Source organism: Chrysemys picta, chromosome 23 (assembly GCF_011386835.1).
Source record: "Chrysemys picta bellii isolate R12L10 chromosome 23, ASM1138683v2, whole genome shotgun sequence".
Lineage (NCBI taxonomy): Eukaryota > Metazoa > Chordata > Testudines > Emydidae > Chrysemys > Chrysemys picta.
In genome coordinates, this window is record NC_088813.1 from 16,219,472 (window position 1) to 16,235,068 (window position 15,597).

General features: G+C 50.9%; 2 protein-coding genes across 3 annotated transcripts in view; both read left to right on the forward strand.

Moving 5' to 3' along the window:
- The window catches only part of LOC101945120 (gap junction beta-5 protein-like), a 99,944-nt gene extending 93,244 nt beyond the window's left edge, over nucleotides 1–6,700 (forward strand). Inside the window, exons 1-2 of one of the 2 annotated variants that reach the window (XM_005298467.4) lie at nucleotides 440–565; nucleotides 3,752–6,700. In XM_005298467.4, the coding sequence (XP_005298524.2) occupies nucleotides 3,777–4,622 (846 nt within the window). In that variant the 5' untranslated portion in view covers nucleotides 440–565; nucleotides 3,752–3,776 and the 3' untranslated portion in view covers nucleotides 4,623–6,700. Of the gene's footprint in view, nucleotides 1–439; nucleotides 566–3,751 lie in introns of those variants that run through there. The other variant, XM_024104254.3, reaches the window with a different exon arrangement.
- A 142-nt stretch (nucleotides 6,701–6,842) lies between these two features.
- Nucleotides 6,843–11,912, forward strand: LOC101944833 (gap junction beta-4 protein-like). Its single transcript, XM_042854031.2, has 2 exons — nucleotides 6,843–9,591; nucleotides 10,588–11,912. Exon 2 carries the CDS (start codon nucleotides 10,617–10,619, stop codon nucleotides 11,517–11,519), a length of 903 nt encoding a protein of 300 aa, XP_042709965.2. The 5' UTR covers nucleotides 6,843–9,591; nucleotides 10,588–10,616; the 3' UTR covers nucleotides 11,520–11,912.
- Nucleotides 11,913–15,597: the final 3,685 nt, after the last annotated feature.

The following is a 15,597-nucleotide window of genomic DNA, read 5'->3' on the forward strand; positions in this document are numbered from 1 at the left end:
CTCCGGGTGGGGAGGTGTCTAGGGCGGAGGGGGGGCTGCATGGTCAGAATACCCCGGCCGGCCAGTCTTGGGAAGGGGTGGTTTAGTATAAACGGCAGGCGTGGCAGCAGCTGAGGGGTCTGCTACAGGCTACACCTGTGACCAGTGGGGATGGGAGTGAATGTCTCATTCTCCATGGCCAGCGTCCTCTTTGCTGGGACCGGGCCCTACATTATTTACACGACCGGCCGGAGGGCCCCCGCCAAGATCAGCCCTGAGCAATCCTATTGATGCCAACAGGGCTGCTCAGGCGAGTAAAGTTAAGCACGTACCTTAAGAGTTTGCAGGATCGGGGCCTAAAAATGCCATTGGGACGAGCCTCTCCTTCCAGCGATCCTGCAAGCCGGCAGCCAATGGGCATCTGGGAAATCCACCTTAACTCCTAGCCCCGCCCCCGAGAGGGCTTCCCTCTGTAAATTCCTCCTCCTGGCTCCTGAAAGTGCAGGGATGAATTGTGCTTCAAGCGCTGCCTTGTGCTCCAAGCCCCTTAAGGAAGAGAAGGATTCTGCAAGGGACCTCCCACCAGGTAAGGGGCATTCGCTGGGGGAGGAGGAGCTGCTTGGAGCTGGACCTAGGGAGGCTGCTGGGCTGGAGAAGGTCTGGGAGCCGGAGCATGTGTCTCAGACACATGGGCACAAAAAGGAACGTTGGCTGTCGGTTTGTCTCGGAATTATGCCCACGGTACACCAGAGAGAAGCAAAGCATCCCAGGCTGGTCCTAGGCGTTTGCAGCGAAGCGTGTCAGCGTGTGTTTCGTATGGGACTAGTCTTGTGTCTGACTCTGTAGCTAGCTGGAGAGAAAGTTACTCCAGGTTTATACCTGAATAAGGGCAGAATCAGCCCCATGGGCTCTAGCGTGTGTCCTGGATATGCATGAGTTTGGGTGTCGTGCATGCTGTGTGACTTGCTGGGGGTGCATGTTGGGGCTGTGTTGTGTGTGTCAGTGTGCCTCTATGGCAGAGTAGCTGATTAATAATAGTAGTTTGCATTCAGGTAGCACTGTACATGTGCTGCTGTCAAAGAGTTTTGCAAAGGACGGTGAATATCATCCGTATTTACTGATGGGGAAACTGAGGCACGGAGGTCCGGTGACTTGTCCAAGACACAGTGATTCTGGGACAAAGCCAGGAGTAGAAGTCAAGTCTCCTGGCCACCAGGTCTAACCACCAGTCCATTTCCCCTCCTTCTATAACCTAGTGTAGCTTTTCCTAGCCCTCCTGGTTCTTGATTTGTGTCTGTACTGAGAGTGACTCTAGATTTCCCAGTCCCGCCCTCCTCCCCCTCAGCCTCCTGGTATTGATCCAGGCCATTCCACACTAGCCAAGCATCCACCTTGTGTGGGATGCAGCAGCCAGATTTATCAACATCCTTCCGCCCAGACTTTGTTTTGATGCCAAGTTGGGATGTCGGTTGCCTTGCGTACACAAGGTGCCGCCTCCAGTTGTTTGTCAGGCCTGAGGAATGAGTCTTCCCCTCCAAACGCACGGTGCCCTGGCCTGGGGGGGGTGGGAGGGAGGGAGGGCAGCAGGGGAGATCTGGTTCCTGGCTCTGCCACTGTAGAGCACGTCAGATTCCTGCGATGGGAGAGGACCTTGGCATCAGAGCTGCAGACCTATTACATGATTCATCCCTTCGCTTGTTTTATGGGTGGTTTTCTGAGGCCCTGCCTGGCAACTCAAGGCAAGTGAATAACAAAGAGCTTGGTAAAGAGGGGCTGGCGTAAGAGAGAGATGGGCAGGGAGAGCCACTGCGCTCCGAAACCCCTGAAATCTGCACCCGGGAATGGTCTCTGGAGAAAATCAGGAGTTTGGGTTTCTCGCTGGCTGGAGATCTAACCCCATCTTACTGGCCATCTTTTATTCCAGTACAAGACTCGCCCAGTTTTGCTCAGTGGCTAGAGAGGTGACCAAGAAAGGAAGGGACGTGGAAGGGGACTTCGAATTAGCAGCCCCCATTCAGACAGGGAAGGGGGTCGCCATTGGCCTGGGTTGCTCAGTGATAGAGTCTGTTTAGATATTACCCTCTTCTACGTTGGCCTCAGCCATCAGTCTGAGATGGCAGAGCTCCAATTGTAAGCGCTTTGGGGCATGGACACGCTCTTTGCGCTAGTGCGGTACAAGCTCAGACCTGTGGGGTCCTAGCCCCTGGCTGGGGCTTCTAGGCACAACTGCAATTCGAAATAACGGGTGAAGGGTGCAGAATGCACCCATCCAGCCTTAGCCCTTCCCACAGCGGGGTCCCGTGCGGCCCACACCAAAGAGCATTGGCCCCAATCTCACTGGGTTTGCCCTGCCAGGTCATCACATTTCAGGTCAAGTCAACCACACCGCTGACTTACTTGCCAGGCCTGATCCTGGTGGGGAATCAACCTCCCTCCCATGGAGGTTGCAGCTCCAGCCCCTCGTCCTTTTCCCACCCTTCCTCCCACCTGCCCCGGGTCCCTGCATCACTTGCCTCTGCAGAAGCCATCGGGTTGCAGCCTGCCACCATCCACCGTTCGTTTCTGCAGGAAAGTGGGCAAAGGCTCACCCTGGATGAATCAATACATCTCATTTCTCAGACTGACAAGAGATGAATCAGCCTTTTCCACCCCGGCTCCTTGGGGGAACGGACTTTCTTTCCTCACTTGCCCTGCCTTTGCCTTTCAGGAAGCAGCGTTTAGGAAAGGATCCTCTCTTAGGGGAGGACCAAGCATCGCTAAACTGCAATTCGTGTGCTTACACGAGGGCTAGACTTCCCTTACAAGCTCAGACACGTTTGGTGGGGGAGTGTCTGATTCGCATCGCCCTACCTGCTTTAAACGCGGTGCTTCCTTCTCCTATTTGTACCTTCACAGGGTTGGAAGCCAGATGTTAGGGATTGGTTAGGTTCCTTGGTCACTTCAGACACCAACAAACTTTGCCTGGGCTTCCAAAACGCAGCAGGGCCTGAGGGGTAACTTCACCCCTGTGCAGAGAGCCAGTACATGGCCTAGACACAACTTAAATCTCTCCCGCAGCTAGCCCTGTTTTGAGGACTTAAGTGCAGAATAGGCCTGTGGGTGAGTTTCAGCCTATGTGTTTAAAAAAAAAATACTCTCAGGGCTGAGTGACGGGCATAAAACCCCACCAAGATTGCCCTGTCCCCCATAGACACTCTCAGCATCGCAGTCTGGGCCATGTCTGTGGCCACTGTGTCACAGAATGCTTTGTCTGTGTGCACTGCGGCATGAACACATGGGTTCTGTTCCTGGCTCTGGGAAGGGGTGTGTTTGGGCGGTGGGGAGAAGCAAGAGGCAGGACTCCTGGGTTATATTCCCAGCTATTAGAGGGGAGTGGGGTCTAGTGGCTAGAGCTGGGGAGGAATGGAACTGGAAGTCAGGACACCTGGGTTGCATTCCCATCAGGAAGCAGGTGCTTGGGGCGGCCAAGGGAGAGGGGCGGCACCTGTGGCAATTTGGGGGCGGCAGGTCTCTTACTCCCTCTAGGAGCAAAGGACCTGCCGCTGAACTGCCGCCGATCGCGGCTTTTTTTTTTTTTTTGCTTGGGGCAGCAGAAATGCTGGAGCCGGCCCTGATTCCCATCTCTGAGAGGGAGTGGGAATAAGTGGTTAGAGCAATAGGGGCGGCACTGGGAGGCAGGACTCCTGCATTCTCTTCCCAGCTCTGGAAGGGGAGTGTGCTTAGAGCCGGAGCCTGGAATATTGATTAGTGTCTCTATTTCTTCCCCTTGCAGACCCAATTAACGGGAGCCACAGACCATGAACTGGGGTGTCTTCGAAGGGCTCCTGAGTGGGGTGAACAAGTACTCCACGGCCTTTGGGCGCATCTGGCTCTCCCTGGTCTTCATCTTCCGGGTGCTGGTCTACGTGGTGGCGGCTGAGCGAGTGTGGAGCGATGACCACAAGGACTTCGACTGCAACACACGCCAGCCTGGCTGCTCCAATGTTTGCTTCGACCACTTCTTCCCCGTCTCCCACATCCGCCTCTGGGCCCTGCAGCTCATCCTGGTCACCTGCCCCTCCCTGCTGGTGGTTATGCATGTGGCCTACCGAGAAGCCAGGGAGCAGAAGCACCGGGAGGTAGCGGGCGAGAACTGCCGCCGGCTCTACCCCAACCCCGGCAAGAAGCGGGGAGGGCTGTGGTGGACCTACCTGCTCAGCCTCATCTTTAAGGCTGCCGTGGACGTGGTTTTCCTCTACATCTTCCACCAGTTCTACAAGAACTACACCCTCCCCAGTGTGGTGAAGTGCGAGATCCCCCCGTGCCCCAACATCGTGGACTGCTTCATCTCCCGGCCCACGGAGAAGAACATCTTCACCCTCTTCATGGTGGTCACAGCCTGCCTCTGCATCCTGCTGAGCGTGGTGGAGGCCTGCTACCTGGTGGGGAAACGGTGCCGAGAGTCCCTGTTATCCAGAAGCGAGAGCAGCCGGAGGGAAACTAGGCAGTTCAGGAGTGTCGTTCATAACAAGGACTGTTCCCTCTCCTACGGCGAGCAGGACAGCCTTGAGCCGGGAGAGCAGATTTTCCACGCGGCGGATTGCAAGCTAGTCACAGCTCCAAACATAGCCAGCTCCCAGATAGGAGAAGATGTTATCTCCTAAGCGGAGGGAAAGAGCTAGGGAGGCTGTCTCCGTGCAGAACGGCCCTCGTTCGAGACCTGCCTTCCTTGTTGGCCATGCCTTTAAACATCAGGAGCCAAGATCAGACCTGGTCTCTGCTGGCAGCTCTGCTCCCATCACACGCCCGGGTGTTAACGAGATTGGGTGCTCCCCCTGCATTGCATTGGTCTGGTGGAAATAAGTGGACTCAGACACTTCAGAGAAGAATGGCCTCTCTAGTCAAAGGGAAGATCTATAAGAACCACAGGCTGGAGAGAAGCAGGGGGAAGGAGAATGTTCAGAGGATGTTGCGAAGGCCAAGACTATAACAGGGTTCAAAAAAGAACTAGATAAATGATAGGGCCATCAATGGCTATTAGCCATGGTGTCCCCAGACTCTGTTTGCCAGAAGCTGGCAATGAGTGACAGGGGATGGATCACTTGATGATTCCCTGTTCTGTTCATTGCCTCTGGGGCACCTGGCATTAGCCACTGTCGGAAGACAGGATACTGGGCTAGATGGACCTTTGGTCTGACCCAGGATGGCCGTTCTGATGTTCTTAGTGCAAAGCCTAGAGTTGTAGGATTTAGACTTATGAGATTTGATGGGTTCTTGCACCAGCCGCTGCTGGAGACAGGACACTGGGATCGAAGGACCCGTGCTCTGACCCGGCCTGGCAATTCCTGTGGTGAGAGATCATGCAGGATTGTGCCCTCCTGTGTTTTCCAGTGGCGTGCCCAGCCTAACTTTAAAGGTGTCCGTCGGAAGGTCAAGCCTCAGAGAGAGGAGTGGGATGTAAGGAACAAGCCAGACTTCTCAGCTGCCAGTGAGAATTTCTCAGCCAACAGAGCTAGTGCCACTGTGGAAACAGAGCCAGGCCCTTCTGTCTGTCCCTGAGTGACATGCCAAATGGTAGGGGGGCGTTGGAGAAACCCGGCCTGGCCGTGGGCGGGGCTGCCAAGTGGGTATTTTCTCTCCAAGCCTGCTAGGGGTGAGGTCTCCAAAGTGCCTCATTTCATGAACAGTCCTTCAGCTTTGCTTAACCCATCAGGACCAACTGGGAGTAGCAGAAGACACTAGAAAGAACAGGAGGCTTCCCAGTGAAAAGAATGCAGCGTTTTCCCATCTGCGGGAAATGACCAATAATCCATCCAGCCAGAGATTCAAGTCATGGAAACTAAACACTTGCTAGCGTCAGTGATGGGGAATCCATTCACCCTTAGGGAATTAAAGAGTTTTGCTGACGGGGGAGGAGGGTAAGGCGGTGGCCAAGGGGAAAGAAAAAAATCTCCTAGATTCACTGGTTTTCAAGGCCGTTATGATCATCCTGTCTGACCGCCTGCACAACACAGGTCAGAGAATTCCACCCAGCCATTCCAGCATCAAGCCCTTCACTTCCAGTGAGCTGGAGCCCATCTTCTAGAAAGGCATCCAGGCTTGATTTAAAGACTCCATGGGGCGGAGCATCCACCACATCCCTTGGTAGGAAGTTGTTCCATTGGGTAAGGTTCAAACATCTCCTTTCGTTGATGGAGCAAGGGCAGCTGCGTGGGTGACCCTCTTCCTGTGGAGTGATTTGTCATCTAACATCCCATAGCATCCTTCAGGGAGTAGCTAGTGATGATAGAGCCAAAGCAGGAAACTGCATCCTGCTGCCCTAAATTCTCAGATATCTCACTCCCCCTCTTAAAAAGAAAATGATGATTTATTTGGCACTGGATGGCTGCTGTGTTCCACCCCAGAGATGGCGGCATTTCAGGGGTGATCCACCCCCAGAGGGTGGAATTCTATACTCATTCCATGTTCACGGAGCTAAGGCAGCATATGTAACACTGATGACCTTCCACAAAACCATGCGGTGTGGACATGATACATATATTTTAAAAGCCCAACGCTAACAATTCATTTAGCCACTGCACTGCACTGTCCGTAGGCCGGCCCCTCAGCTGCTATGAATCCGCTCAGCTGCGCTGTAGAGAGTGGAGTTGTGCCCTTTTACACCCACTGCAGATCTGACCCCCGTATGTATTTCTCGCCTTGTGTACCCTTGCAACTAATAAAAATGTCTCTTTATAAGAAATGGGCTTTATTTCTGTTTCTCGTCCTTTGTTTTAGCTTAAAACCAATACAACGCTGTGGCATAAATGTTTGTGAATGGGATTTTTCAAAAGGTGCGCCCCAAATAAACCATTTTTACAGCGTTGAAGAGTTGCTTGCGGAGACAGGTGGAATAAACTCCCTAGTTCTTCAAAAGAACTTATCGCCCTTGGAAATATGGCCCTCTTTCATCTTCCTTTGAAGCAGCTGCAACTGGCCACTGTTGGGTATTGGAACCTGGACAACCTGTGGTCTGGCCGTGCCTCTGTTCATGTGTGTGGCTTGGGAGAAGCCTTCTTGTAATATAACGCACGGAAAGCAATTTTCTAAACACTATTAAAAACAGGCCTTTACTTTTATAAAGAGCCAGGATTCACCTGCAAACAGCCCCTGAATCAGAAAAAGAACAGCCTCTGGAAGCCAGCATCCTCATAGCTAATCATTTTTGATTAGCAGGGTGGGAGCTGAGAGTGGTTGGAGCAGAGGACAGGGGACCAGGAATCTCTTTCGGTTCCATTTCCAGCTTCACTCGTAATTGATTATTACTTGCCGAGTGCTGGTGACCTGCCCGGCCCTGACTCTGCTACAGGACCTTGGGTGAGTCATTTCACCTCTCAAAGCCGTGGTCTTGTTGTCTGCAAAGTGGGGAGAGCACGAGTGGGGTTGCCGCCTTCGGGGATTCCTGCTTCCAAAGCAATTTTGCTCAGAAAGGCAAAGCATTATCCTTCTGCTCTCACACATTGCACAATGGCTCAAAGCCCAGATAAGGCCAAGCCCTTGTCTCTATGAAGTCCATGGCAAAACTCCCATGGAGCTCCATGGGCGCTGGCTATAATTCTGAGCTAACATGTCAGGTCCATTTTATTTTTCTGTGACTCTAGGCTTTTTTTTTTTTTTTTTTAAACCTCTCTGAAGAAGGGCTGCTGAGCTTATTGGCGAAAGGGAGGCACGCCCAGCAGGTGTCCGCATCCCCGGTGCATCAGCAAAGGCAGCGAGAGCTTTCAGACTGTGAGTTTATGGGCTTCTCTACCGTCAGGTAAGAGGCATGGAGAGAGCTCGCTTGGGCGAGAGGAAATACCCTGGGTGGGCGGGTGCAGTATGATTTAATGGAGCCTACATGCAGGATGAGAAACTTCACTGTTCTGCAAGCTGGCATAGCGTCTACTCTCCGGAGGCAAGTGCTGTGCATGGGGTGTGAATGTGTAACAGAGACATTCACGCAATGAGAGACACGGTATTACTGCTTACAACGTTTCCTGTTGCTAAAGCACTTTGACAGTGCTAAGATACATTCCAGTGGTAATTTGTGACTGAGGTTCTGATCGATTCGGGAATTTATTAATGCGTTACACATGCACTAGACATGCAGGTATCAAAGCGAAGTGCATGGCATAAGAACCTATGTGGATAGATCGGTAGCTCCAGATATTGTGACTATGATAGATAGTATTGTCGACTTGCTAGAGGATACCCTGTATATTCCGGTGATTTCATGGAGGTGAGCTTTGTTGTTTATTTACTATGGAAAGCTATAATAAAATTACTGGTAGTATTTAATATTGATAGTGTAGAAGGGTCCCCAGCCCCAATTGGGACCAGGGCCCCATGTTCTAGGGGCTGCACCAACACTCATGAAGATACAGTCCTTGCCCTGAAGAGCTCAGAAGCTAAGAATGCTAGACATTATCACTAAGGGGCTATTTTCAAATTTTCAGAGCAAACTGCCAGTCCCCACCAGTAGCGGTACCTGCTTTTTCAGTAACACTGCAAATGTTTGGAATTGGATGGAAGGGAATGTCCACTGCAAAGCAGGGACCCAAACCCAAGGGAAATCCCTTGCCGAGTAATCTTATTGCATTACCAGAGCGTGTAGGAGCCCAACCAAAATCTGGTCCCTGTTGTGCTAAGCATAATACAGGTTCCAAAGAGCTTATAGTCTACAAAGACAAGACAGCCTAAGGGTGGCAGGGGAAACAAGTACAGTGACATCAAGTGACTTGCCAGAGGTCACACAAACAGTCAGTGGCAGAGGGGAGAATGGAATGCAGGTCTCCTAGCCCTGTGCCCTAGCCCCTACGTCATGCTGCCCCTCCCCCCGATTGTTATTGCATAATTTTTCCTTTTTTTTTTTTTTTTACACACTGAATACACAGAGGGCCAGAGTCTGCCCCCTTGACTTCAATGGCCTGCTCAGAGTAAGGCACTACGAAATAGTGTACACTTTAAGACTCTTCCAGCAAACTCTTCCTCCCCTGTGGAGTCTCTTGACCAATCAGTGGCACTACCCATCTGAGCAAGGCCTGCTCAGGTGAGTAAAGGTTGACAGAGTCAGGCCAACAACTGGAGAAGTAAGTGACCCAGTGGACTGAAGAATCTATGAACAGAGCCCCATGGAAGCACATTAACATAACATCCCCATCTCGTTAATAAACAAAAATTGATAAAACAACAGCACTAAATGGCAAACCCTGATCTGGTTTCCTGCAGTAGTATGTTGTGTTCTGCAGCGACTCGGGCTGCACTGTAATTCCTGAGGATCTCAGTCCGTACCTGAACGTTTTCTGGAATGAATAGCCAACAATAATTCCACGGTAAGCGCACTCATCAGTAACATTAACATTGAACGTGACATTCAGTTTATTATTGGGTTTTCATTGTTATCTTGGGCCAAGATTTTCCTAAACCACTAGTCATTTAAGGAACGTCCATTTTGGGGAGGGTGGAGGGGGTCTGACTGTAGGTGCCTTTAAAAGGCCAGATTTTCACTTTTATTTCTGAAAGTCGAGTCTCTTTAAGGTGTCTGACGTTGGATCACCTGAACTCACTAATCCCTTTGGAAACTCTGGGCCTTTGAAACACACACGGAGAGGAAAGGTACTTTCTGAAAACTTTGCATCTCTTTAAGAGAATTTGGAGGGGAGGGAATTTCATCCCTGTGGCCTCCTGGTGTGAAACTCAACTCCGATTAAATCCCTGGTATGCAGCCGCTGTCACTCCCAGAGGCAATGCTCCTGGTGGTTTATGTTCTTTTCTTCAGACAACTGCACCCATTTTGCTCAGCATGGCCTTGTGGAAGACAGTGTGGGTTGGGAGGGAACAACTGATAATAGCAGACCATATGAAATGCATGCTGGGGAAAACAAGCACAGACTTGTGGGCTAAGGGTGAAATCCAGCCCGGTACAACGAGCCAGCAAAAGGACTAGCCACCACTCAAGTCCCATGCTCTGTTGTCTTAAGCAGAGGTTATAGGCAGAGGTCAGCGCACATGAGGGCTTACGTGGGATTTAAATGGGGCCTGAGCTTGGTGCTGCACGGGACTGAATTTCATCCTAGAGTACAGGAGGGCTGTGGTCTGCATGCTGGTCCCATTACAGACCGTGACTTGCTTTCCTGAGGCCATGGGCTTGCTCTCCAGCACCGTGCCTGGCTCCGATCAGTGCAGGCCATATGAGAACGCTGGTGTTACTCTGCACTGGCGAGGAGGCGAGAGCAGTGGTAACGGGGCTTATGGCAAATCCAGGGGTACATTGTTCCTTCAGACACAGCCCTGAGCAAGGCGTGTGTATTGGTGGCACCACCCCAACAAGAGCCGTGGAGGGAATCCTAACTCAGAGACCCACCTGTGAGGCACAGTTCACCCCTGCCTCTCCCTTGCTCAGGGTGAGGGGCAGGAATTTACTGTTGGTCTCCACCCCTGGACTGCTGGCCAAGGGAGTAGGGGCTGGTGCCAAGGCCCCAGGAGACCCCAGGGATGTGTAGCCCCCACAGGGGGATTCTTACTCCCCGTGTGCGGGCACACAGGGCTTGCTGCAGTCTAGCCCTCATGTAGCCCGTTCCACTCACTGCAGCTTGGTTGTCTCCGCTCCAGCTCCTGCTCTGCTAACCCCAAACGAGAGGATGAATTGGTCCTGGTTCCAGGAGCTCCTGAGCGGGGTGAACAAGTACTCCACGGCCTTCGGGCGCATCTGGCTCTCCGTGGTCGTGGTCTTCCGCTTCCTGGTCTACGTGGTGGCGGCTGAGCGGGTGTGGAGTGACGACCAGAGGGACTTTGAGTGTAACACGCGCCAGCCCGGCTGCTCCAACGTCTGTTATGACCACTTCTTCCCCGTCTCCCACATCCGCCTCTGGGCCCTGCAGCTCATCCTGGTCACCTGCCCCTCCCTGCTGGTGGTCATGCATGTGGCCTACCGGGAGGCCAAGCAGAGGAAGCGCCGGGAGGCGGAGGGAGAGAACTGCCGCCGGCTCTACCCCGACCCCGGCAAGAAGCGGGGAGGGCTGTGGTGGACCTACCTGCTCAGCCTGGTCTTCAAAGTTGCTGTGGACGTGACTTTCCTCTACATCTTCCACCGGCTCTACGCCAATTTCAACCTGCCCCGCGTGGTGCGGTGCACTGAGGCCCCCTGCCCCAACACGGTCGACTGCTTCATCGCCAGGCCCACCGAGAAGAAACTCTTCACCTACTTCATGGTGGCCACCGCCACCCTGTGCATCCTTCTCAATCTCTGCGAGATGACCTACCTGGTCGCCAAGCGGTGCTGGGAACTCGCCGCCTGGCGCCAGGGCAGGGAGCAGTTGAGCAAGCCCACAAGCTGCCATCACTGTGCACAGCAGAAGAACCAGAGTCTTAGTACGACATCCTCAGGGCAGGCTCCATTCCGGTCTGTCCCTTTATACCGCGGGGAGGGTGCTGCTAGTGAAGGGAGAAGAGGCTCCTACCTCATCTCCGTGCATTCACAATCTCTCGCACAGACTCCATCCTCCAGTGCAAACTTCTCACCGGCTTCATTCCCTGCAGACTGACCGACAAAGCAATCAAAGGGTTATTAGAAACATTTCTCTAAGGGTTTTCAGTCCAGTGCCCATTGAAGGCAGGGTCACGCTGTGTATGAAAAGTACGTTGACAAATAGCAAAGCCAGTCAGCACTTTCCAAATTTCTATTTTTTTTTTCAACAACAACAAAATTTAAAAGGGATGAAATTTGTGAGAAAATTTGCCTGTTTCTTGATCATATTCAATAAATACTTTGCAAAGGGTTGATAAATGATTTGTAGATGTTCTAAGCATGTTATAGACGGAGTCATGTGTTTTTTAAATGGACGTAAACACACTAGTGGAATGTGTCATGGGTGGTTTGAAGCCATGTCTATAAGCAGCTGTTGGACTCAATAAAGGTCTGTAGACATTTTAATAAATGGTTCCTCAAGTGTCATAAATGATTATAAATAGACCTGGAATATAAAGTCCTTCTGTGACAATTTGGGAGCTCTTTCTATGTACAGCTTATGAACTCTGTTGAAATCATTAACATTCTTTGGACTGCAAACTCTATTTTGAATGTGGGGTTTGGTTGCCTTCTCTGTTGTCCTTTTACCTCCAAGATGGACTGGGATTCCAAGGGGTAGTGGCACAAAGCTAACAATAGAGGGTTGTTAAACCTTGATGATACTATATTCACATAGAAGCACCCTAAACAAAAGGCTGGCTCCTACCCAGGAGAATTGGGCTATCCAGGGAGAGGTCACCTGGTTACAAAGTCACCTGGTAGGGATCTGTGCTCATCTGTTGAGACTGATCAGGAGGTCACCTGACAGAGATTATAAAAGGGCAGGAGCTGCTCTAGTCTGGCGCTTCAGCCATTTCCAACAGCTGAAGATGAGGGGAGCAGCTGCCAGAACTTGATGAAGTAGTGGAGAGCCCTGCCCACCTGAACACAGATGGCCCCCCAAGGACTCCCAAGGGAAGGGTGAGCCGGAGTGAGGAGCATTGCATTCAGGAGGGGGGTTGTTTTCTAAATGATATGTGCTCTGTCAGGGTGGTTAAACACTGGAATAAATTGCCTAGGGAGGTTGTGGAATCTCCATCTCTGGAGATATTTAAGAGTAGGTTAGATAAATGTCTAACAGGGATGGTCTAGACAGTATTTGGTCCTGCCATGCGGGCAGGGGACTGGACTCGATGACCTCTCGAGGTCCCTTCCAGTCCTAGAATCTATGAATCTATGAATCTCTTGTGCTTTTGCTCTTTATTTAAGAGGTACTGAGTTACAAACCTTTTGCCACACCTGTGTCCATTTGCTTCTGCTGTCATGCATCTCTGTATCCCTGCGGGGCGTTCTGGGGACAGGCAAGAGCTGCTGGGGAGGCGTGGTGTAGATGGCATTCGTCTAAGGGCCTAGGCAATTGGACTGCAGGGGCTCAGTGCTCGAAGAGGTGTCAGGCATGAGAACCAAAGCCAGGAACAGTGTGTAACCTCTGCCATCCCCAGCAAGCTAAGGGCATATGGGGTTCAGCATTTAGATCCCCTTCCCAGCAGTCTGGGAAGTGTCTGCGGGTGACACCTTCTACTGTCTTCAATGGGGCATGGGGTTGGGCCCAGAGACCTAATCTGTTTTATGCAACTTTCAACACCGCACCTGCCAGATGGTTGCTGCCTCTCATAGGTTGTGTGAGATTCTCTGTATGGCCTTGGCCTAGCCATGGGATTGGAAGTTACTTCATGCACTGATGATGGTGCAAAGATACTGAGAGAGATGGGGACAGGGAGAGCTGGTAGGTGGAGATGGGACCCAGTGGGACAAAGGTAGGATGTTAATTGCATGAAGCACATGAGACTGACACCCCAGCAACACAGCGTGAAGGTGATTGGATGGCAAGGTCACGTCACGTTGCTCAGCTTGTCCCCTGAGTGGAGGATGTGATCAGTTTTCCAGGAAGCCATAGTCACGTTTCTGTGTCTGAAATTTGCTTTCTCCAAGTAGCCAAATCCTCAGCTGGTGATAATCAGCGTAGCTCCATTGGTTTCAAGGGACAATTGAAACCAGTCGAGGATCTGGCCCATAAGCGCGAATACATTCTTTCCATGGGCGTTCCTGCTCATTTGCTAGAACAGTCATGGAAGGGGAATCGGCAGAGTTGGATTTGCTACCTTAGGTTCTTTTCCGGCCCTTCGCATCTCAGCCTCTCACAATCTTTTCAGTGTATTTATCCTCACAATACTCCTAGGAGGCAGGGCAGTTCTGTTATCCCCATTGTACATCTGGGCAACTGAGGCACAGAGAGACTAAGGCCCTTTGAGGATCTGGCCTTAAGAGACTTGCCCAAGGTCCCACAGCGAAAGCTGTAGCAGAGCAGAGACTTGAATCCTGGTTTGCCAAGCTCTAGGCTACTTCCCTTGCCATTGGATCATCCTTCCTCCAATGGAAACTGGGTCTCCCAATCCCTTAGGCAGCTTTCAAAATCTCAGTCTGAGTATTCTTATTCAAGCTAATATCATGGAAACATTGCTAATGTGCTAGCCCATGTCTAAGAGAGGCTCAGTATATACAAGTCCAGCTGAGCATCACCTGGAAATGTGATCTCCTTAAAGGCAACTCCTTTAAATATCAGCTGACATAAGTCACTCCCGAAATCAGCTTTACTGTAACTTTCGGAGGTTGAGGGGGGGAGGGTTCTTGTGTTTGGTTTAAATCATGAGACCTTTTGACGTTTCCATTTCACAGGGTTTGAAACGGACCGTTTGGTTTGTTGGGAGTTGTTGGTTTTTTAAATCTGCATGGATTTTTTTCACCTCCAGTGTTATTGACAACACTGTCAAAATGATTATTGAAATTCTTTATTTACTGCCATATAAGGTTTTCGGTAAGAGCTTCGGAATATCGCTAACAGTTTCAATTAAAAAGGTGAAAAATGTCTAAAAAGGCAGCTGTTTTGTGAAATTTTTTTTAAAGGGCTTTTAATTAAAAAATTTAGTGTTTGGAAAATGTTGACCGAATCTAATTCTAACTGAGCAAACTTTGCCCTTTGCCGAGCACTGAATCTCTCTGCCTGGCTGTTACCTGCTCTTACCTCAGAGCAGTTTGAAGTTTGCCTTTATGCTGGGAAATTAAGACAAACTGATTTATTGGTTGTTCTGTGGAGCTCCCCTTCTATTTCCAACATGCATGAACCTGTCCGTATTCGGGCAATGCCTGCAAAAGAAAAACATGCTCAGAAAGCCGTTTCTGTAAACAGCCAATTACTGGTATGTGAAATATCTCGTCTTGAGCCAGTTTTTCCATAGGCACCGAAACGCCTGCAAGCCGCAGCCTGTTGTGAGACGGGGTAACAGCAGTTCCCACTTACAAGCAGCAGCTATAAACCAGAAAGTACAGTGAAGTCGTTGCCAAAGCGTGGATGAATGATAATGATGTTAAAGTCAGGTTGTTTTTGCTCGTCTCTTGTGGTGAATTTCTCCTGGCTGAGGATCCGATCTCTGATGCATATTCTACAACCAGCCCCGCACGGAGTGTGTGCAGGAGAGACAGGGCAGGATAGGCAATGGGGCCTTGACAGGCAGGATAAGAGACCCAGGCCAAGGTTTTCAGATCTGACTAGTTGTTTTGCATGCCCAATTTAAGACACTCTTCAAGGGCCTGATTTTCAGAGGACGGGGGCTCAGCGCTTTCTGAATCTCGGGACAGGGCTTTGGAGCGGAGCCCGGAGCTGGAGCGCAGACCAGTAGGTTTTTGCCCGGAGCCGAGCAATTCAAAAATTTGATTGCTCCAAATCCCTGCCTCAGGACCTTTTAAGGTCTCTCAGCTTGGGCACTGTTGCCTGACTCTCTTTAATGGTTAATCATAATTGTACTGATTGCGGGTTGATCCTGATTAATGAGCTGGGGATAACGGGGTTCTTGTCCCAGAATCAGGCTACACGGAACTACAACCAACGAGTTCAATATCGTGTAGGGACCCTCAGGGTGTACTGCGAGGAGCCTCGCACTGAGGGCAAAGCAAAGTCTTGGTGGTTTTCATTCAAACCGATAATAGAGACAGGAAAGCGCCAACCCACATAAACGGATAGGAATAATAGACTATGGGAGGTATCTGTGGTATCATTC

Coding starts and splice junctions, on each gene's coding strand:
- LOC101944833 (XM_042854031.2), top strand. CDS start 10,617: ATGAATTGGTCCTGGTTCCAGGAGCTCCTGAGCGGGGTGAACAAGTAC.